At 42.0% G+C, this 23363-nt stretch overlaps 2 protein-coding genes across 5 annotated transcripts in view; one reads left to right on the forward strand and one right to left on the reverse strand.

Moving 5' to 3' along the window:
- Positions 1–14: 14 nt before the first annotated feature.
- FBXO7 (F-box protein 7) lies at positions 15–10414 on the forward strand. The gene is made up of 9 exons (XM_074539309.1): positions 15–328; positions 1631–1880; positions 2828–3055; positions 4366–4507; positions 4976–5059; positions 6147–6239; positions 7187–7363; positions 8031–8068; positions 8411–10414. The coding sequence occupies exons 1-9, from the start codon at positions 207–209 to the stop codon at positions 8813–8815; spliced, it is 1539 nt and encodes a 512-aa protein (XP_074395410.1). The 5' UTR covers positions 15–206; the 3' UTR covers positions 8816–10414.
- A 662-nt stretch (positions 10415–11076) lies between these two features.
- The window catches only part of SYN3 (synapsin III), a 195122-nt gene continuing 182835 nt past the window's right edge, over positions 11077–23363 (reverse strand). For all 4 annotated transcript variants that reach the window (XM_074539307.1, XM_074539308.1, XM_005491165.4 and 1 more), the window contains 4 exons: positions 23111–23245; positions 18123–18207; positions 16373–16670; positions 11077–14885 (listed from right to left, as the gene is read on the reverse strand). In XM_074539307.1, the coding sequence (XP_074395408.1) occupies positions 14753–14885; positions 16373–16670; positions 18123–18207; positions 23111–23245 (651 nt within the window). In that variant the 3' untranslated portion in view covers positions 11077–14752. The remainder of the gene's footprint in view (positions 14886–16372; positions 16671–18122; positions 18208–23110; positions 23246–23363) is intronic.

Raw genomic sequence — 23363 nt, forward strand, 5'->3', positions numbered from 1 at the left:
GAGACAGCGATCGGGGGCGTGCCGCGAGCCCCGGAGGCGGGGCCGGGGCCGGGCTGAGGCGGTTCCGCGACAACCAAAACAACGGCCCGGCCCGGCAGCCCTTGCGCCCGCGCCCCGTCGCCACCTTCCCCGCCGCCGCCGCCCGGCGGGGCCCGCTCGGGGCGCGAGGTGGGCGCGGAGACCTCGCCCGTCCCGCTGCCGCCGCCATGAAGCTCCGCGTACGGCTGCAGAAGCGAACGGCGGCCCTGGAGGTGCAGGGGGCGGAGCCAACGCTGGGGGAGCTGCGCGCGCAGCTGCGCCTGGCCCTGCTGCCCGCCTGGGGGTACAGGTAGCGAGCGGAGCGAACCATCGCGAGGGGTGCCGGGGGGAGGCGATGCCGCTCGTGCGCGGCCCGGGCCGGCGGGACCGTACCACGCGGCGCGGGGGGAGGGCTCTGCCCCAGGCCCCGGGCGCGGTGCTGCCCCCTGCGGGGTGGGCGCGGCGCTGCGGCGGCGCTGCCCGGGCCCGAGGCGCGTCCCCGGCGCTGTCAGCGCCCGGCCCGGCCGCTTTACCCGGCCCACGGTACCGGCTGCCCGGGCTCCTGCCGGGCCTGGGACCCGGGCTGCTTCCCGCCTGGGCGCTGCGGAGCAGGAAAGCAAAACTTCGGCAGTGCTCGGCTGCGAAGTGCGGGTTGCAGCGCGGTCAGAGCTGACTGAGATTTCTGCGTGGCGCTGAAGTTACAAAATGCTGTAGGGTCTCGGTTTTACACTTCTCTCAGGCTTCCTGGACAGTCTCGGTTGAAGTTTCATAAATATTTTATCTGTGAAGAACTCACGGCATCCTCCGTAGGAAAATGAATCGCCTGTAAAAGGGGAGCGTTTTGTGATGCTGGGTTTGTGTCCCAAACCTTTAATTCGGTCCGACGCGCTGCTGTTTCACTGGTGATTCACACAGCGGTGTGGGCAGGAGGAATCCGGAGTGACTGCTTGCCTTGCCGCAGTGGGTGTATTTTGTAGCTGCTGCTGGGTAGCTGCTTCCCTGCTAACCAGTTTCGTTTCTGTTTTTTTTTGGCCTGAAGTGTCTTATCTTGTTATCCTCATTTGCAGCTAGCATTCTATAGGACACCTACTGATCACTGAAATAAATGTTTAGCTTGGTGAAAAAGCAAGTTGGTTGAGTCTTCAACACTATTTATTTTTAAATAATCCAAGGCAGTAGCTTATTTAGATCTTGTTTTCCTAGCTGTGAAATCTTTTTTGAAGGATACTTACTTGCTTTCCTTCGTAACTGTTTTATGACCAATTTCTGTAAATAAAATGTTATTTACCAAGCAGCTGCAGCAACTTAAAATGTACTTGGTGAGAAACATGGGGGAAATAATTTCATATAATCTTTTCATAGTTCCATATAATCTTTTTCCCCTCACCTGTATTTCTTTTATATATGGGTAATTATTAGTGGATTAAGCCCCGTGGCACAATACTGTTGTAGAATCATAGAATCAGGACAGTTGGACAAGTTCACCAAGTCCCATCTTTGACCAATCACCATGAGGCCACCTAAACCACAGCACCAATTGCCATGTCCAGTGTATAGCTATCCAGGTGCAGGCAACCATGTTTCCTTACTGCTTTTTAAAATTATTTTGCAGTTCTGATACCACGTTTTCAATAACACTGAACAGAAAAGATGCTCTCACAGAGGATCAGAAGACCTTAGCTTCATATGGGATTGTTTCTGGTGATTTGATATGCTTATTACTGGAAGAGCCAGATGGACAGCCCAGCCTACCTCCTCCTCCTGCTGCTCCAGCCCCACTTCAGAATGGTCATGAGCCGTCCAACAGTCAGGCCAACAGTGCAAGAGAAGGGCAGGTGGAAGTTCAAGAGAGTGGTGAGAGGGTAAGTACATGGGAATTTTCCTGTGCAGCACAAGGCAAAAAGGAAGGTGTCCTGTTGTGTCAGTTGCTGTGCTATATAGAAGTGAATTTCTTGGGAATATTTGGCTCCTTATCCTTGTCTCATACATGCTCAGTTATTTGAATGGAAATTTGTCTCTCTTCATTGTATATCACTGTGGCACAGAAGAGAGCCCAGAGTGTTTCAGGTTTACAGGAGTATATGTTTTTGCTGGAACATGCACTTAAGGAAGTAAGGATGATGTTTCTTGCCTTCCTCAGTGCCCTCTTGAGGAACCGAGTTTAGACTGGGGCAGATGCAACAGGCAGTGTTGAAGATAGGCTCTTATCTTTTCTCCCTTTCCTGACCCTTACTGCTTACAGTTTCCATTCTGCTTTTATTTAATAATGTGTCTGTGTGTAGTTTTGTCAGTTAATTAGTAACATGCCATGATTTATAAGAAAGGAAGCTACAATGAAGCCACAGTGTTCCTCAAGTGGCAGCAGATGCACTCCATTGATTGATTTTTTTTTTTCCCTCCTCTGCTGTTTAGGCCTGTTGTGTTTGTTGGCAGTCCAAGTTGGCATTTGGGTTACTTGCCATGCATATTGGCTAAGTTCAAATAAATATTGATACTGTAGTGATTAAATTATTCCTATGTAAGTTGCAAAAATTCTGATGAAGGTTTAATATACTATGATCACTTTGCCTTCAGTTAGCATGTACAACAAAATGACAGACCCTTTCATGAAGGGTTTGCATTATAAAGATTAAAAACCACAAGGACTACATATATGATCCCAGTCTCCATCTGGAATGCTAGAAAATGGAGGTATAATGAATCCATATGACTTGTATGGGGAATCAGGCTGGAATAAGCAGCTGTATAATGTTGATGTATATAGAGGTGTAATATTCTGAACAAATATATGCTTTGCTTTCCCCTGAAGGCAGGATCCAGCCAAGAATTTCCTTCTAGATTAGTCCCAGAAGATCCTGACCTGGAAGAAAGTACAGGTTCCTATCCCTCCGAACCCATGCTGTGCAGTGAGGCTGCTGATGGTGAAACACCCCATTCCTTAGAGGTGCTCTACCTTTCTGCTGAGTGTACCAGTGCCACTGATGCCTTGATCGTTCTGGTTCATCTTCTCATGATGGAGACGGGCTATGTACCTCAGGTAGGTAGGTGCAGCAGAAACAGAAGTTTCTGGGTCAGTGTGGGGAAGCTGTGGAATATACAAGCTGCATCTGAGGATCTTCTTCTGCCTTTCTATATGTCAGTTTGCTGTAGGGGCTGCTGGAGGATCAGCTTCTCAAAATTCCCAGAAAGTTTTCAGGCTGAAGACTGGAGCAGCTTTTAGAAGAAGAGGCCTATCCTTGTGTTTCTGTTGGTCCTCAGCCTCACTGGGACCCAACTGAACCTCCTGCTTCTGCCTTTTACTATAGAGCATGTGAAAATATGCTTAGATTGTGGCACTTCCCCAAAATACTGCCTTAAGTGTTGGTATCATCTCAGTGATATCCTGTCAAATGGTATTTAATGAGGTCTAAGTCTGCCAAAAAAGTGTCTTTAATTCCATTTTCAACTTAGTGCTAAGTTTGGCTTTGATTGTACTAATCTGTAGAGGTATTGTACTCAAACACCTATGGCAGTACATCTGTACAATGTATGGATTCGCTTTTCCCCTTTTCATTTGCATTTTATGTTTACTAATACATGGCTGAACATGGAGAAAAAGATTTGGTCTCTGTAAGGTGTTTAAATTCTCATCTTTTTTCTTGCAGTGAGGCTGACTAAGCACATGTGGGTGTCTGGTTGACCAATACCAATTTAATAAATCTGCTAAGTTCATTGTAGCACCATAATTTGAAGTACTATGTAAAGAATACATTTGCCACTGTGAATAAAGTTTATGGCAGTGAACAGGCTTGGAGGTAGGGAAGATGAATGCTGTGCAGATTTACGAGGAAAGAAGGAACCTACTTGTGCTTGTGGTTATATTGTATCCCACTGTGATAATCCATATGAGCTGTTTCATACTGAAATTGAAAGCAAATCTGTTAGTTGAATTAGGTATTCTAATTAACTTCAAACTATCATTCTTAAAGCCCTGTCAAATCGATAAGTTCACAGAAAAGGTGCAATAGTTTTTTTTTGAGCAGCAAATTAATTATGTGCAGGAGTTGTCAGAATGCTGGAATGGATGACAGAATGAAGTATATGTCTCAAAGAAAGAGGTGTGAGTGCTCACTGAATGTCTGTTCCTGTCAGGACAAAAAATACTGAACTTCACTTAGATTTGCTGTTAGTTTTGGGGAAAATGTGTGTAATCCTATATATTCATAATCACTGAGTCATTAGAACTGATCTGAGAGTTGAATTGCAAGCACCATTCTGCCATTTCCTAACTTCTGATCCTTTTCTCACCCTTCAGCATTGGTACATTGCTAAAGTATGACTGTGTTTGTTATCCCTTTACATTTGTAGGGGATAGAAGCCAAGGCAGTCTCCATGCCAGAGAAATGGAGAGGGAATGGTGTTTATAAGCTACAGTACACACATCCCCTTTGTGGAGAAGGGTCTGCTGGTTTGACTTGTGTGCCTCTGGGAGATCTTATTGCTATTAATGGTAAGTCAATCAAGTCTTTGTCCTGGATGCACATTCCTAAGTATCACCGCTGTTTAGGAAGAGAGAACTGGAGTGTGCTTCTGTGTCTTTTTAACTGCACCTTTATTACTTGGGTTGTTGAGGTGCAGAGGATGCCACTTCCTGATGCTGAATACTCTTTTCCAGTCTCTGTGTTGACTAGTTTTTTTCCCTCTTGTTTTAAGAGATTAACCCTTAGGAGTTTCAGCTGGCCTTTTCATTGCAATATTGTAGAAATGTGTTTGTTGTCTCATTTCATAGGAACTTTGGTACACATTGCCAGTCATGAAGGAAGTAGATTTGCTTCAGCTACAATGTTTTGGCTTCTTTTATGTTTTCTGCAAGACTTAAAACTTCCAGACTATGTATTACTTAAGTAATGAAGTGGTCTTTGTTATCTCTCTGTATTTTGAATTTTGAAATGTCTTTCTTTCTTTCTTTTATTTGTAGCAACATTAAAAATCAACGAAGAGATTAGAAGTATTAAGAGAATCCAGCTATTGCCATCATCCTTTGTTTGCTTTCAGGACCCAGGTATGCCTGAGCTATGATCTCATAGCAGTAAACTGAAAAGTAAAGAAGGGACACAGTGGGTAAGAATTTGCTTTAGTAGAACACCAAATAGGTACAGAATAGTGAAAGAGAATAAAAGTGTGGTTACCATTTAGGTTAGTCATAACTTCTTGGCAAAAGGATTTCAGAGTGTAGCCATTTACTCACATTTTGTTGTTAGAACAAATTGTATTTCTTGGATTAACAATGTAAGGAAAGAACCTTGTAAAGCTCAGTTTATCATTTGGCCCATATGCCTGTTATTTATGAGGTCTTAGGCATATGTGTGAATCTCTGGGACAGCAGTGCTGAGTGATATCCCTTTTCTGCCTGGCAGCTCAGAGCTTCAGAGGCTGGTGGTACCTGCACTCTTGTTGTGGTACTGTAGTTGTTAAATTCCTTTTGTCAGAAAACATATGCTGACCACATAGTTTCTCCAGAGTGCCAAAATTAGAGTGAAAACTAAGTTGGAAGAGGAGAGAAGGGCAGATCCATGTGGGTCTTTGTGAGCACAGACCTGACCATCCTTGTATTCTCTGGAGGATATGAGTTGCTTTACTGGCAGTCCAGGCTGACTCAATTTCCTATGTTCTCTGTAGTCCCTGATATACAAGTCTAATTGAAAGGTTGTAGAAGAACTGATTGCTGAAGTGTGTCCAGTATAACACTAAAGTCTTCTTGCTCCTTTTTCTTCAGAGAACAGCATGGAAGAGTACTTCTGTCAGGGAAATGAAGGTTGCAGTCTCTTAGAACATAGATCTGTGTTAGGCAGGAGCTTTGAAGTCTGACAAAGGAAGCTCTGACAGCTTGAGAATCAGTTTGTTTCCAGAAAACTCAAGTCTTTCCCTTAACTGTGCGTTCTAAGGCTGAAGGAAAAGCTTAGCCCAATCATGGTGTCTAGTTCTTCAATGACTGACTTGTTGCAGGATTATTACACTCTAGATGCAGAGCTGCTCCTATCAAGATCACAAGCCAAAAAAAGCTGTGCTAATAAGAAAACTGTAATTCTTATATAATTGTTGCATTATAACCTCTTGAAGTTAAGCTTTTTCCCTCTCTTCTTTGATAGAGAAGGTTGCAGGTGTTTACAAAGACCTTCAGAAATTGTCCCGTCTCTTTAAAGACCAGCTGGTTTACTCTCTCCTAGCTGCTGCCCGACAAGGTGAGAGAAAATATTTGCAATTAAAGATGGAACTTAATTTTTGAGCATGGAAGGAAGGGAGTCAATCTAAAGCCTTGAAGGAAGAGTGTTAGAAATAGCTGTTCAGTAATAGGCGTATAAACAGTAAAAGTAAAGTAAAATATACATGCTAAAGAAATCACATTAATCTTTGTAACTCAGAAAATGTTAATATAATTCTGGTTTTAATTTTGATTGCTCTACTCTCACTTCAGAGATGGAAATGGAGTGGCTGTTTTCCTTGCATAATGATGAGGAAATCCTACCACAATAATTTTATAGCAGTAGTTCTGTAGTTTTGATCTATTTCTTTGTCAAAACAGAAACATTTATTTAGCATCATGTTTGGAAGTCTGACCTTAGGAATGATCTTACTAGGAACGATCATTGAGGGCTTGGAAAGGATGGTAGGAAGTAACCCAGGCTGGTGTTTGTGAACCAGTAGGAAGCCAGGCTTTCTCTGCATACTTACTGCCATAAACGATCTCAGCTTTCTATTCTGAAGACAATGGAATTCCCTCTAGACTTCAGTACATGAAGATTTTATGTGAAGAATGTGCTCTATATTTGTCTTTTTTGCAGGGTTATGAAATTGGGCAGGTCTTTCTTCCGTTTACTTATTCCTTAGCTCTGTAGCCTATAAGCATAATTTGGTATGCAATGTTTCTTAGTCATAGTGCTCAGTATAAAGTGTCATTTGTCCTATTTTGTGCACCTTTTAAGTGTAGTTAGAGTTGCAAGAGATCTGTTTTGCAAGGAGTCACATCACAGTAGTTGCTCAGAAAAGTGCTCAAGCATCATAGGGAGAGGATGTAAGGGAAAGATTATAATGTTCTTTCTTTCTTTTAGGGTCTTTGGAGATAGAAGCACTACCTAAGAGATGTTGAGTTTACTGTATTTTTTCTGAACTTACTTTCTCCTTTCTGTAGCTTTGAACTTGCCAGATGTGTTTGGGTTAGTGGTCCTTCCTCTTGAGCTCAAGCTTCGGATTTTCAGACTCCTGGATGTCCGTTCCCTCATCTCTCTCTCGGCTGTTTGCCGTGATCTCTACACAGCTTCCAATGACCAGCTTCTGTGGAGGTTTATGTACCTGCGGGATTTCCGAGGTAATGTCAGGCACACCTTTTTCTCATTACGTTCTCATGTTGACAGAGGGGTTAGTTCTGACAGGCTTTGATAAGAGGCTCCTCAGGCAACCAGTAATGATACTGAAACACTGTGAGTGAATGCAGTTGTTTGTGATACTTATCAGTACAGTTCATCAGTGTGTGATTCAAGGGGATGCAGAGTTTTCTACCAAGGAAAATGGTTGGCAATCTTCTGAGCCATTATTGATGCTCCACATGGTTCATCCCATTGTGTGGTGCAGGCTGTCCTTGTTTCCATCTGTTTCCTTTGCTGCCTTGGTGTATTGGCTACTGCAGATATTAGGAAATGGGGGGGAAGGTATATTCCTGCTTCAATTTCTCACAAGAGAGTTAAGAAACAAAGGTAATCAGGGGAAGTGCTGTCAGAAGGCGAAGGCAGAGATGATGTTTCTGGGATTTCTGTATTTAATAACATTTCAAGATCATGCTTTACATGGGAATGGGTGTGCAAGTAGATTACCTATCAAATGGACCTGGAGCTTTATATTTTTTAAGATACATTATCTTTAGAAAAAGATGTATTGACCAAAAGTGTTTTTTATATCTTGATTATTCTTTGAATTCTGACAAACTGCAGGTATCTCCAGATCTGTTGCTTTTCTTAATGCTTTGCTTTGCTTTGTAGATCCTATTGCAAGACCTCGTGACACAGATTGGAAAGAAGTAGGTGGCTTTTTAATATAATCTCTCTCAGATCAATCTTAGTTTGAGAATTAGGTATAGACTTTGGGATGCAGTAACTTTGAGTTAAAGTTTAGGTTAGAAGTGTGGTATTCTGTGTGTGCATGTTGGTCGGACTAGCTGAAAGGAACATCAACAAGTTGTGGTGCATGCTTCATGAGGGTTAGAGATCTTCAGGGGTGCTGTGCCTGGTCTTTGGTGGGCAGGGGAATTGCTGGTCTGAGTTTTCAGGGTGGTGAGGAGCATGTGCTGTAAAACTGAATGCAGCTGCTGAAGCTGGAACACTTAGAGAGCTTTAAAATACTTTTTTTTTTCTGTCTGCAGCTATACAAGAAAAAGTTGAAACAGAAGAAGGAAGCCTTGAGATGGAGGCACATGATGCTTCTACCCCCTATACCTCATCCAATCCCCTTTCATCCCAACCCATTCTATCCTAATCCCTTTCCACCCAACCCATTCCCATCAAATCCAATCTATCCCCCAATGATCATTGGGGGAGAATATGATGAGAGACCAACACTTCCATATGTTGGAGACCCAATTAACTCACTCATTCCTGGCCAGGGAGAAGCACCAGGTCAGTTTCCTCCATTCAGACCACATTTTGACCCCATTGGCTCCCTGCCTGGAGCAAACCCCACGCTTCCAGGACGAGTTGGTCCCAGTGACAGGTTTCCACCTCGACCCAGCCGGGGCCGCCCCATGGACATTCGCCGTGCATTCATTTGATTGCTGCTTTTTCCTGCAGGGAGTTCTGTAGTTGCTGAGCTTGCTTTCTAACTGTAGGAGATTGCAGATCCCAGGCACTAACATCTGCCTTCAGATTGTGTCAAGAACATGTGTGCATGGTGATGTCCCAACTGCAGAGGCTGGGTTTGTTTTGTGCTCTGGTAGTGCTGTATCACCTGGCACTTAAGGTCTGTTCCTCAAAGAGCTACGACTTAGAGCAGTTTGTTCTGCTGCCCCCTCCTTGCCCTTGATCGTCTGTGAAGTGCTACTTAGAGACCAGAATAACAGCCAAATCCTTACTGCATCAGATAAAGAGCACTTTAAATACAAACCCTCTACTTGTCTGTTTTATTTGAAGAGTTTTACTGCATTGCCAGGATGAAAGGTTTTGTTTAAAATCTACTCAGCTAATTAATAATCGTTATTAACAAAAAAGTTACCACATAGAACAGGATACTGCCGCTGTTATGGTGGATGTGTGTTCATGGAAATTTTTAAAGGTGTTGTTTCCTTTTTCCTTTAATGTTTTATTAGGTAAAAAGCATTTTTGTATTGTTACTTAATGCACAAAGAATACAGCAAAGGGATTTTCTTTACAATGGAAATATTAGAACACAAATAAATTCATTTTACAAACAATTGAGTAAAGTCATGCCACAGTGCAACTCAGAAGTTTAAGCAGAAGCAGAGCAATTTTACAAAGAATTAGCAGCAAAACTTTTGACTTTGTCCTTGACTTTACAAATAAGGATCTGTAGTACGCGACTGCATTTACTGTGTTTGAACTAAAAGTGGTGTGAAAATGCATCTGTTCTTCCTATCTGACATACTTAAAGAATTAAATAGGCTGAACGTGGTTACAGTGGGGATGGAATCACAACAACATAAGCAGAATGTGTTCTGACTTTAGTAAATTCCATTTAGTTCCATTACTTAAGTATCAGATGATAACTTGCCAAAAAGAAATGTGTCGTAGCATGTTATGAGCACATTTCAAGTGTTGTCTTATTAACTAATGAGCAGCTAACAAGACCACTGTTAAAGTTTCCTGATGAGACCTGCAAACTGATGCTGGAGCTCAATTAAAGGAAGACTGGAACGACTGAACTTTGCTAGAACTTTTAATTTCTTATGTATTTTTTAAGATGATTGATCTCAGTGTTTCTATAAATGTGAATGGTACTAATGGCTGTTGTGACAACTGATACTATTTTCTAAAACTTTTTTGAAATTCCAGCTGTGGAAATGGAATGACATTTCCTGTTAAATACAAGCTATTTAATCAGTAATTCTTATGTGCTTTTTCTGGTGAGATTTCAGTAGTTCATCCTCTCGTTTTGTATAAAATCAGCTGACATTAGTAAGGTCAGGGAGTTTTGCCAGTGGAAGTAAAATATAATATTTTATTTTGCTGTCAAAAGTTGTATTGCTTCTTTCTTCCTTTTCTTCTTCCCAGAGATAGTTTTCCTTCCCTACCAAGATTAGCCTTAACTTTTAACTTTTGCCTTCAGTGGTTGAATTGCCTTGTTCCAAAAGCATTTTCACCAGTGAAATGCATAGTCAGATCTCTTAGAGTTTGCAGCAATTCTTCATATTCAACTTACTATAAAAAGGAAAAGGTAAATCTACACTGTATTGGTCTTGCACAATTTTGTGCTTGTGATGCTTCAGCAGTGCTTCAAGCAATGCGTAAATAATACTGAGATAAGGTTACAGAGCTTTAACTGATAAAATAATTCATAACTTACCTCTTTTCTTTTTTTCCAAGCTATTTCTGGGAACAGTGATCACATAATGTGTGTTAGAAGTTAATTTTGTGGTGCCAGTGGTGCTCACATTGCCAATACCTTGGTGACAGTTGCATGGTTTGCCCTGCTGGCAAGCCATGTGCTGCTCTGGAATTGGGCCCTCTTTGCTGAAGAGAGCCATGAAGTCATACTTCTGCAGGCTGATGCCAGAGGTTCAGTTTATCCTGGATTTTGTCATTGAAATGTTTGGTTTTGAAGTAATGAACTCAGCCCTTTTACACATACACCACTAAGTGACCTGAAGATACTCCTTCCTTTTTTTGTTGTACCTCACATTGTAGTAAAGGTGTTGTGAACCAAAGATTAAGAAACCTGACTTAGCTGGAACTGTAAAGTTCTTTAAAGAGGAGTTCCTGTTATTCATAAAACAGGGTATAAAGTATAAAGTGAGTATCTCAGGACCAACTATAAAATTAGAAGACAAAACAGAGAAAATACTTGAAAACTAGTTGCTTGTTTTTTTTTTTTTTCTATTTCCCAGCTCCTAAGTTGTGTGTATATCATTGCTTTTGCAAATGATAAAAGAGAAATCACAAAAGATGCAATGCCTTAAGATGAGCATTCCTTACCTGTACTAATCAGTATCTTGCACTGTAAAGGTTGCTACTGAGTCACTTGGAAATAAGGAACTATTATCCTTGGCTTTTCTATGTATTATCTTAATAATGAAACTTCAGGCCAACCAGATGAAGCGGCTGAGCCATACACAAGGCCTATGAGTCGTACACAAGGTCTTACCTACCTGCTTGTGATTAGTGGAAGACTGTAAAATACCACTGCATTTAGAAGTGGTATTTTTTAAGCAGGACTGCTGTTCTGCTGAACCTTAGCTTGCCTGGGAATGTGTGTTCCATTTCTCTTGAAATACCACACCTAGCTATGACAAGAAAGTCAAAGTGTTCTTCAGTTTGTAGCTAAACAGCAAAATGTAAACTAATTTTCCAGGTGGTGGATATGGTTGGGTGTCATAGCTGTGTCCCAGCTACTTCATGGGCTGGACCCAAACACACAAACCTATTCATGTTTCCTGGCTTCCATGTGAAGAAACTTAAAGCGAATAGGACAAAAGAAGCTTTGACCACGTTCTCAGTGTTCACATCTGTGTGAGAAAGATCCCACAGTGTGCTGTGTGGCTTGTGATTTAAATGTAGCTTCTCTTTACCAGTTTTTCTGTTGTTTTCTTATTGCCCTACTGTTATATTTAGGTACCTAAATGCCTCTTGGGTGTACCTTTGTTTCCCATTCATATAAAAGAAGAATACCCCTTGTATTCCCTCTTCTCTTTTTCTAGAGGGTAGAGATTTTGGAGTAGAAAGCCAGCATCAAAGGTGATAATTTGAAGATGGGATGATGCATTTGTGAATCTCCTGTTAGCACATCTAGTATGTGAGCATCATAACTGTAGATGGGAAGTGTACTGTTGGGACAGTTACAGGACACAGCAGATTTTCATCATTCTAGCTTTAGAAATCAACTCACTGCTTTAAAGCACTTCTGTGAATAGAACTGAAGGTGCTTTTTCAGGAACCATGGACTAACTAAATTAAGCTGAGAGTGCCTGTTGTTTGTACTTGATGTTACAACTTAAAGCTAGGCAGTGAGATGCAATTCTGTTTGCTTGTGCCTCAAAAGGCGACAGCTGGGAGCTGTAGGCAAATGAAGAGATTGAGTCACTACTGGGAATGAAATCTGACAGTACTGTCCTGTTCCTGTGGTCTGTCAGAGGATAGCCCTGCTGTGTTCAAATGCAGCCTCAGCAAATGACCCAGCTGTTGCACTTTCAGTGATGAACTGCTGTTGATTTATGGGACCATGTCATACTAGTCACCATTCCTTTTTTGTATATGGCCTATTGATGAGGGAATAATGGAATTTCAGGGGATAAAGCAATTGAGGATTCTCTCAGTAAACTTTCTGTCTCTGCATCTCTGGTGGCCATTCAGAAGGCAAAGGCATAAACCATGCTGAGAGAAGTGTTACAGAAGGAAATCCTCTTCTACAGATAGTGAAGCCTGTTAATCTACTTCTCTTGCCAGTGGGACACTGCTTGCTCAAGGCCATTTCTCACTCTTTTATTGCTCCTGGAGACAACACAGCAGGGACTGTTTTTTTTTTTCTCAGATGATGACATATATTTATGATACTACATGGTAAACTGCTTATCAAACCCTGAAGGACAGCACAGAGGTGAGGAAAGCAAAACAGAAGACAAACCATCAGAGAAGAAGATGATTCTGTAATACCGAACTCGAGGTATCAGTCATTGATCCAGATGAGTCTCTTGAGGGACTTCCAATCTGGAAAAGCTGCTATTTGTCATTATATGTGCAAAGGCCTGCTCAGGGGTAGGTCATACAAGGTCCAGATGACTTCATTGGATTTAGATGTTCATTACAGGTGCTATGCAGGAAGGATTTCCTTGTTTGGCTTTAGTCCCACCAGTGAATCATAAGATCCAAGATGGCTAATGCAGATGTTGCTTTTGCTGCTTTGGGGATCTCCTTGTTTAAGTGACAGCAAAGATCTGGGCCATTGGCTCAAATATTTTTTTGACTTACTGACATCCCTGGGCATTCTTAAGTATCATCATGGTGAAGTTGCCAAGGGAAGCACAAAGCCAAGTCTGGCCTCAAAGCTGCATGTCGAGGAGGTGAGATGAGGACTGGCACCTGCATTAGGTGTGTTCCTAACAGACCTCCCAGGGTGCAAGGGGTAGGATCTCAGCTGGTATAAATAGCTAGAAATTTATGGATTTACCTAGGATGAGTTTTCTCAATCATGAACACAGCTTGTGTGGGGTTTGTCATGTCCCAGTTCCAGTCTATGTGCACAGACACACACAGCTTCTTTCAGTGTTGCAGGATTAGAGGAAAAGCACATCAGCAAAGATCCATCTCTGTCTTCTCTGGAAGCATAATTCTTGGGAATGGTCAGGGAGAACTAATACTGATTGTTACTGCTTGGGACAATCCCATATGTGCCCTTCTGTGGTTTGGTATCTCAGGAAGGACCCAGGTCATCTTATTTGTGAAATGTAATTTTCCAGTTCTATTGCAAGTTTGTCACCTTGCATTCATTTTGCATTCACCCCAGCAAAGTCAGTGGGAATTCAAGGCGGGAGACAGGATTTCACTCCATCTCTCTGTCCATTCAGTATTATGGAACACTCAGCACGCAACTATGTGCACTTCATCAGATCTGCTATTAATTAAGCATGTTCCTGAGGGACATACACAGCCAGATGTGACCAAGTCACCAAAGTGCTTGGAGTTTAGCTGGGTTTTGTCTGGAATTTGTGTGAACTGTGAGTGTGAACTCTGGTGTTTTCAGGGGCAGGGGAAGAAGTTGTTTTTTTGTATGGAAGACACATTTCTTAGGTTATTTTTGAACTAAGGCTACAGGGTTAGAACATGACATTTTTCTCTCAGACCTCGGGAGTCACACGCAGGGGACATAAATGCAAGGCATGAAACAGAGATGTTTTATCTGCTATGAGCAGAATGATCTGGAATAAAGCAGCAGACCATCTGGCTGACCTGCTTTTGTGATCTTTGGTGCTTACTGATGCCTGGTACCGTCTTTATCTTGAACGTAGTTTTTCTCTGAAAAGTGACCTTTTATGAAGTTGCTGTAATGAAATTCCACAGTTCACTGGATGCTCAAGCATGCTCACTTTGTTGTTCAATGGATACTTATTCTTGACTCTGCCTTTGCATGGGTGTTTCTGAAAGAAGCCTAATTTTTTTTAGCTTGATCTTAACAAGAATTCAATAATTGGAATTTAATTGTATTGACTATATACAAATTAAAATAAAACCTAGTTTGCACTGTCATAACTGTGTTGACTCCACAGGGGTTAGCAAGAGTAAAATTTGCTTTACAACTTAGAACAGATATTATTCTGATTATGCACAAAACCCAATGAAATACTGACACTTTTATACAGTCACTTTTCAGATCATTATTTGAATATTTTCTTTGTATTAAAACAACTATAGTTCTCTAAATTCCCTTTACCCAGGTGTTAGTTGTAAATCGCTGGGTTCACTGAGTGTATTCCAGGATGACATCAGGTACGACATAATGTAGAATGAGGGTTGACAAAAGCACAGATCCAGCTGCAGGACTGTTAATCAGAAAACAGGCTAGCAAATGATTTCCTCAGGTTGCGGATGGTCTCAGCTTTTGCTTCATCTTCAGTGGCATTTCCTCGCTGAGATGACTCAGGTATGCTGAAGTTGTTTGTCAGGGACTGCGATTTGCTGAAAGGGAAAACAGAGTTCAGTCTCAGCAGGAGAGGGTGGGAATTCAAAGCTGGTTACTCATGCTTTGTGTTTCATCACAAAAACAAATTGTGGATAAAAAGATAAGTTGGCATGGAAAATATCCATGTGCTAAGATATCCAGGAATGGGGGAGGTGGGACAGAATGAGGCATGGGCAAGTGGCTCAGTCCAAACTGGTAGGTGTTGATGAAAACATCTGACTAGAAGTATGCAGTTGCTATTTGGTGAGGCTGTTGTGAGACACCCTGAAGTAATTTCACTACTAATACAGAAGAAGAGATTAATAATGGGGGTCACCTGTCTTTCATCAGCCTTACCAGGAATGATTGTCTTGGCCTTTCAGCTGTGAGAGCCCAAGAGGCTAGGTAAGTTGGTATCCAGATCCCCTGCAGTGTGGGCTGTTTCCTGCCCTCCCCAGCCTGTCTGCTCTGACTGTCAACTCTGTAATGCAGGTCTTTGGGTTGACCACACTGCTCCTGCTGACTGTGTATCTGCTAGCGATCAAGTTCAGATCAGGACGTGCTTTTGAAGTAAATGTCCCAGTTTTCCCTGCTACCATGCTAAGTCTATTCTGATCAGTAATAGGTATCCAGCACAAAAGTAGACTGGAAAAATTATTTGAAATATGTATGATGAGGTGACTGCATCCTTAGCACCAACAATTTGATCCTTAAGTACATCTCCTTTAATTTGTCTTGCTTGTGTAAACATGATCACTGAAAACTTGTTCTAGAACATCGCTCCTCTGCTTCTCAGAAATTGTCTTCTTATTCCTAGTCTATGTTTTATTCTGGCCTGTTCATACCAATTTTCTTGCGTTAACTTTTTGTCAGCATCAGACCTTGTTTTGGTCAGTTTTCCTGTCATGGCACCAGCTAGATATTCTCCACACAGGGTGACAGCAAAAGCTGCTTCCAAAGATCCACAACAGTTCACCAGTGTGCTCTGCTCCAGAAGAGTGCTTCCACATACAGTCACCATCTGGAATTTTATATACATATAATAGGGCCACTTCCCCCTGTCTCCCCAGCCTTTTTGTGACCAAATGCAAAAAGAACCTTTGTGGCTCCTGCACTTAGGAAATAGTGAAGGAATAACCCCTGGTGAGCTTTCTGGCCAATGTTGTGCTGTTCGCAGCCTGTGAGGATTATACACCCTGCTGGGAAGGTGGTGGCTCTGTTGATATGTCCAGGGTAGAGCACATGATAAACGCTGAGCACATGAACAAGAGGAATAATGTGAAATCTTTGTGATGTCAAATACAACCTGTTTTTCCTGACAACCGGTCACTGGTGTGCTGTTATGCACACATTTGCCTCTGAAGTCACTCACAGTTGTGCAGGCCTTTCTCCCTGGGGACTGCTGCTTGACAACAGATGATATATTCTCCACATCATCTCAGGATACTTCCTGGACAGCCTTATTCTAATGTCTACAGATACTAGGAGTCTGTCAGAGACTTACTTCAGGTGTGGGTGTGGGGTGGTTTGCTGCTTGGACATTTCCGTGGGGCTCGGCTGGCTGGGAGCCCGGCCTTGGGCAGGAGGCCGAGGCTGCTGTGGAGGGAACGCGCCTGCCTTGGAGGCCTGCACTGGAGAGGAGCCAGTTGCTGATCGGATTTGCTGTGGAGATCCAGGTGACCTTTGCTGCTGAGGGGAAGTGGACTGGGGACTCTGGGGCTGCTGTCCTTGAGGAGACAGCCGCTGCTGTGGGGGTGCGTTTGTTCGGGGAGGCTGAGATCCTTGTGGCTGGCGTGGTCCACCTGAAAGGGACATGTAGACATAAACGTGAGGAAGTGCATGTGGTGGGCAAAAGCATGGATCATCTGTATGGAAGGGTGGGTTTTGCTAAGAGGAGAGACTCTTTGGAGTAGCTTTATGGAGAAGAATATGGCAAATACTCTCTTACAGGCCTAAAATTGGTGTGATTTCCTTCTCTCTAGAGTTGTCCATTTCTCTACCTTCTTCAACACTAAAGAAATTTCTCTGCTCTCCCCAAAGGGAGTCACTTCAACCTGCCTTACTCTTCATGTATCTGGTGTTTCTTATCCTTGGTGAGCACTTCCTGCTTGGGTAAGGAAGAGTCACTGGAGAAGCAACTGTGTGGGAAATGTAAGCTGACCCTGCTGGTTTGGGTCAGCAGTTCCTTCACGGGCCCAGCAGTTTGATGTGAGACATTCCATCCTATCCCTACCCTCTGTTCTAGAACCATCACCCAGTGCCTTCAGTTGCTTTGGCAGCAGACTCTAAGAACTGAAGAGGATGTGGAAAGCAATTGGACATGACATGAGAAATTGCTGGACAAGACAGATAATACTGTGAGACAAAAGTTGCAGATAGTGTTGTGAGGTCTGGCTGGATTTCACAGGTGGTCAGGGGAGTTATGTGAGAAAAAGTTTTACAGAGAATTGAAGGGGAGTACTGGAGACAGATGGAGAGTAGTATCCTACAAGACCAACAGCACATATCAGTAATAGTATGGAATGCCAAGATTACATAGAAATGCTCAATTTTGGATGCAAAATGCAAAATGATGACCAATGAGGAAAAGATAATTAGAGGAGGGTGTTAATTTGGTAGAAAGTTGCAATGGAGAAAGGAAGGGAAGGTGGCAAAAATGAGGGTTTAATGAGTTATGTGAATTGAGTGGTTGGTGTGATCTGACTACCCATGGGGCAGCCCTGTGCTTCATCACCTCAGCATACATCAGGACAATAAGCCAAATCTCTTGTTCTGACCAAGCCACATAATTCAGAACTGCTTCTGCTGTCAGGAGGAGCTGGAGGTGTGCTCTTGCTGACGTGGGAGCTCCTGGACAGATGGATCAAGGATCCTGGCATTGCAACATTGATGTCTGTTCCAAGCCTGACAACACTAGCACCTTCTTATCAATTCTTAACACTTGCAGCTGCACAGCTTTGTGCAAACACAATATACTCTGTGCCCACAATCCTGCTCCAGTGCCCGTTCAAGTGGCCTTGTTTTGCTGAGCCAAGTCCTACCAGTGGTATCAACTGGATTTATATCAAATTTTCATCCCACTTTATGAGCTTCTGTGGAATATGACAGTGTTTGCTTTAATAGTATACTGAATTTGCTGCCTGCTTGGCAGTGAATTGGAAAATGAGCAAAACCTTTACCCTGATACCTTTTATTTAGAAGGCAAACTGATAGGACTCAGAGTCACCACTGACATGGGAATCAGAGAACTGTACCTTGTGGAGGAGGCCGTGGTTGTGACAGTTGTCCAAGTGGAGGTCCAGTCTGAGATTTCATTGACACAGGCTGAGCTTGTGGAGGCTAGAGGGAAAAAAGCCAGTCCAGTTAATACAGAGTCCCTAAAGAGAAGCCCTGAGGTAATATAGGAACTGTAGAGTCATGAAGTGTTCCTTAAATACACTCACACACATGCAGCATCTGGCTGGTAAAATCTCATGGGACTAAAATGGAGAGGTGAGTCAAAAAGAGCATAGAAGTTGTTTGCTCACAGGGAATAACAATGAAATGAAAATTTCGAATGTTTTTAGGCAATCAGGAATTACCAAAGTATCTGGCCTGAGGGATTCTCTCAGTCCCATCTCCTATTTTGGACAGTTGCCAGCACCAGATGTTCCAAAGGAAGGAGGGATGAACCATGGAAATGTCTATGGAGTAATCATCTCTGTACCCTAAGGGGTCTCCTCTTGATTACTAATAAGCATGGGTCAGCTTCAGCCCTGAAACATGAAGCTTATTATCTGCTCCACAAAATCTTTGCAACAGTTTCAGATATTTTGTTTTGATATTTACATTCAGACCCTTTGAGTCGTGCTCACCTTTCAGCCTCATTGTCTTTCCCATTTCTTATCTCTGTTGCTTTGTTCTGTTTTGAGACTAGTTCTCACAACTGCCCATGCTAGGCCGTTTATTATTTTGCAAACCTTCACTGCCCTCTCTCTCATTTACCTCCTTTCTAAAGCCAAGAGACTTCAGAATCCCTCCAGTCCCTCCATGGGAATATTTCCAAGCCCCTAATTGTTTTCACCACCAACTTCTCTTTCCCAGCTTTGTAATTTCTCCTGCAGATGCCAGAGATGGGTCTGCTTATATTTTTCCAGATGAAGCAATATCTGGGTTCTCTGTATACATTACCAGTTCATTTTTCCTGCATCCTAATTTCCTGCTTTTCCCTTGTCAACACAACCATAGGCTGAGCAATGGTTTTCATTAGCCTGTACGCGACAAAGTATTTCACAAGGGAATGGCTGGTGCCACTTGAAAGTTCTGCATATTGTTTATGCTCTCCCTCTCTCTACCCCCAGCTTTGCTTACCCTTCAGTCTTCCATATGGAGTTTCATTTGCTGTTGTGGTGACTGAACATACATAGCTCTGTCAGATGTTCTTCACTGCCATCCCTGGTCCTGACTAATGCAAATAATTTGGTGCCATCTGCTCTTTCTTCTCTCTCACTGTTTAATCTTTTTGACAGATATTTTAATAAACAGATTAAGCAATGTAGAGCTGCTGCACAAAGGGCTGGTCCAAAGTTAACAAAAGTCTGAGTAAGCCTATTGCACAAAATTGTTTATGAAAACCAGAAAAGCTGGAGACAGATAGGCTGGTACATGCTGGATTATTTACATGCAGAACATCATGATAAAAGGGTCTTCAAGGCTCCTGGAAGGTCAGAAGAATGAGCTAAGTGATTCTGGAAATGTGAATAAATGTTTCATAGTTGAAAACATTGAAATTAGTTTCAACTGACTAGCATAAATCTGATGAAGTTGCCAGTCCATCTTTTGCACTATTTACCTGGGACTTGCAAATGGACGGGGAAGGAAAATCTGGGATTTTTCCATTCATGGCTTCTAGCCCTACATAGCTTGGGAACTAAACCTTGCCTTGGTGTTGATGGAAATTACCTGTTCTGATGCTGTGAGATGTCTTGATTAGACCAGGCAAAGAAAAGGAGTTGAATCTCCTATTCACCTCTGTAGTGTCTCCCTACAGCCAACCAAGGCATCTCAGAAATAAAGGCAAAACAGGTTTTTGAGGCTGAGAGATGAAGGGCTGAGGGCCAGCCCAAGGTCTTCTGGTAGTAGGTCAGAGAGGAAAGGACAGAACCACATTGTAGCCATGGCACTGGGTTTCATGTTGAAGGCATGAAAGCAAACTTGTCATTAACATCTTATCCTGTCCTAGGCTCAACCAACCCATTTATCAACATGGCCAGGTGCAGTATCCTTGAAGTATCCCCTCTGCTAACTGTTTGCGAGAATTAAAATCTCTAACATCTATATCTGAGGTCAGCTTCTGCTACACCATAAAACTTTACCTTTTAGCCCCTCCATGCTTTCTTTTATAGCTTGTCTGTTACCTTGCCTAAGGCTTTTTGACTAGCTACATCATTCTGACTGCCTGTTATCTACCACTTCATGAAAGTATTCCCAAAGAAATGAAAGGAAAAGAATCAAAAAGAAATGAATGGGACATTTTTTCTTCTTCTTTGCAAAAAAAAATATAATGTGGTAAATGCCCTGAGCTGTGGTTTCTGCTGATTTATTTATTCTTCTGTATTCTTCTTTAAATTATCATTTGAGATAATTCATAAAGTCTATGACTTACTTGTCTAAATTTTTCTACATTACTCTTACAGCTTTCAAACCACATAGTTTGTATTTGTTTTACACCAGTCTTCTGGAGCAGTAACTATTTCTAATGATATTGCACAGATTTTTTGGCAGCTTAGTCACTTCCCAAATTCAGTTCATTGGATGTAGCCATCTGGAATTGGGGGCTTAATAATTTTTTTAAAATATCAGTCATCACTGACTTAATAACTGTTTTTGTTTTTTTCTGTGACATTCCAATTAGGAAAAACTATAATGAGGTAAAGAAGTTCCCTACTTTCAGCAATTACATTAACTAGAGTCACAATACTGTCTCTGTTGTCTTCTTTTCCTCCATAAAATTTGGGTGATCCATAGAGCCCACCAATTGTTTGGTAGGGTTCCATTTTCTGAAGAACTCAACTTTTTTCATTCTTTCCTCTATCTGCTCCTCAAAATTAATTTCTATCCTTTTTACATTTCCTGTTATTACTTGTAGGATGCCACATAAAGGTCTTCTTAAATGTCAGATTTCCAAATTGGAAAGACTTTTTTCCCTGATTGTCTTAAATGTCCTACCTGTAATTTAATTCTACAAGTTTATTTCTCACATTATTTGTTCAGGAGCAGATCAGAAATGTATATATGCACAGTGGTCTCTCAAATAGCATCTCTACAGTTTTACTGCTAGGGAATGGATTAATTCTCTTTTCTCACGCTTGTGTCATACCCTTACTTTTTGATATCACATTTGTCCCTTGGACATTAAATCTAATCGTACACACTCACTATCTGACTTTGTACCTGGATGTTTCTTATGGCAAAGTCAAGGTATTTTTACCTCCTTCTGAATTGCTGTTCCCCTGTGATATTTGACTTGCTTCTTGATAGCTGAAGTCTCACATTGTTGTGACTCATTACTTCTCCATCTCTGTCAATTCTGTGCACTCAGTTTCATAATTTCTCAGGTTTTTTTAATCCAGAGACTAGTATAGAGAGGTCCAATAATAAGTATAGGTATTCTATTCATACCCATAGGACTATGTATTCAGTACTGCTGCCTTTATATTCAGAATTGCTCTTTGTATTCCTTCTGTGGAAGTCTTCATCTGTAGTAGTAGTTCTGCATCTTACCAGCCTCATATTTAATTATTTCTCCCTGGACACTTCTAACTGTTATAACATTGTGTTAGTAATGCAGCATGTACAATTTTTTGTGATGCTTGTGACACCGAGCCCTTTCTCTATTGTAAAACACTCTAGTTAACATGTTTGTGGGTTTAGTTTTCTTAATTATATATACAGGTAATTCTAGGTTTTATTCCCAATGAAGACCCTTTTCTTATTTGACTTTACTATTAGGCACCCTATCCCTTCAAGATTTGTTTTGTTCTTGTTTTTGCCTCAGTTTAGGTCTGCCGTAATCCAATCCAATCCTGTATCAGTATATTACAGACATGGAAAACAGATGCATCTGTCCATGTTCTCAGTTTCTGTTGGATTGCCCTTTTCTCTTAGTTCATGCACTCTATATCTTGGCTATTTCAAATGGTAGTTCTTGATTCCACTTTGTAAATTCTATCTCTTCTGCATCACTTGCCCTGCTTCAAAGCATTTTCAGTGTCTATTAAATGTTTACTCCTTCACTCTAGCTAAAACTTGGAGCTACCCCAAATACCCTTCATGCTGGGTCCTGGTTTAGCAGGAGTGGACTGTCATATTACAGAGTACCATAAAGTGCCTTCTCCCATTTTATTGTCTCAAGTGGAAATGAAAATTCTACCAGTGTATTGCAATCAGGTTTTTCCCTCAGCTTTTTACTCTCTTGTCTCTTCTGTTGTACAGATTTGTTGTCCTCAAACCTTCACACTTGGCTCTCTGTTAGATACTGAAAGAGATGCAGCAAGTATACCTGGATACTCAGGTTCTGTTCTGGGGTGTATCATTTATATTTAACTGCCTCTGGGAAATGTGGTAGTGAAATTAGATGCATTTGATACTCAAAATGGATGTACATAAGAAGAACTAAGGGGCCAGTTTAAATGCAAAAGTAACAGGTTCTTATACGAATTCAGCTTTAGTAAAGCCTCCCCCTGATGAAGGTGGCAAAGGACATCTCTGAAGAAGAAACTGCAGTAAGGAATGGAACAAGTCTTGCTGGAGATTCCCACTTTCTGTTCTTGGAAGCAGAACAGGGATGCAAAAACTGGAATGAAACCTATCCTGAGGGAAGGTGTTAGACAGAAATGAAACTGGGTTGTGGGTTATAGATTTGTAGAAAATTCTGGATATTAGAAGTACCTCTAAAAATGCCTGTCTTCAGTGTGAATCAGTGAGTTTAGCAAGTCAGAATGTCTAGATGCATGGACATGCTACTGGTGTGATGTCATACTTATCTGTAAGGAGAGTAAGGGAGAGAGATGTGCTGCTTAGGGGTGCCCACTTCAAAGAGCCTGTGAGAGTCTCCTTTGGAAGAGCAGGAGTCAGTCTGTTCAATACACTCCCACATGGGACTGTTCAACTCTCTGAGATGTGTGACTGCTTGACACACTCAGCAAGGTGACAGAAAGAAAGAAGGTCAGGGAAATAACTTGCTCACAAGGTTCACTCATACCCAAGGCCTCAGTGGTGATGGTGTAGATCCAGAAGTGGCGACAAGCTGAGTCATTTTGGAAACAACCAGATCAGCTATAAGTTGTCTGTCCTCTTCTATGTGCTCCCCAATCAGGGGCATTGAGCTGTCCATCACCTGCCACAGAAGGCAAAAACAACAGTTAGTAAGGTGGTTTCCTGCTGGCAGATGCCTGTTTCAACTCACCTCTTACATTAACATGTTTCATGTCTGCACATCCTTGTCAGTATCTACA

Source organism: Zonotrichia albicollis, chromosome 4 (genome assembly GCF_047830755.1).
Source record: "Zonotrichia albicollis isolate bZonAlb1 chromosome 4, bZonAlb1.hap1, whole genome shotgun sequence".
Taxonomy (NCBI): Eukaryota; Metazoa; Chordata; class Aves; order Passeriformes; family Passerellidae; genus Zonotrichia; species Zonotrichia albicollis.

What these genes read in the sequence shown, in the direction of transcription:
- FBXO7 (XM_074539309.1), top strand. Translation starts at nt 207, where the DNA reads ATGAAGCTCCGCGTACGGCTGCAGAAGCGAACGGCGGCCCTGGAGGTG. An exon ending in AGATCTTATTGCTATTAATG is followed by an intron (nt 4,508 to 4,975) that starts GTAAGTCAATCA and finishes TTTTATTTGTAG; the next exon opens with CAACATTAAAAATCAACGAA. An exon ending in GTACCTGCGGGATTTCCGAG is followed by an intron (nt 7,364 to 8,030) that starts GTAATGTCAGGC and finishes TTTGCTTTGTAG; the next exon opens with ATCCTATTGCAAGACCTCGT.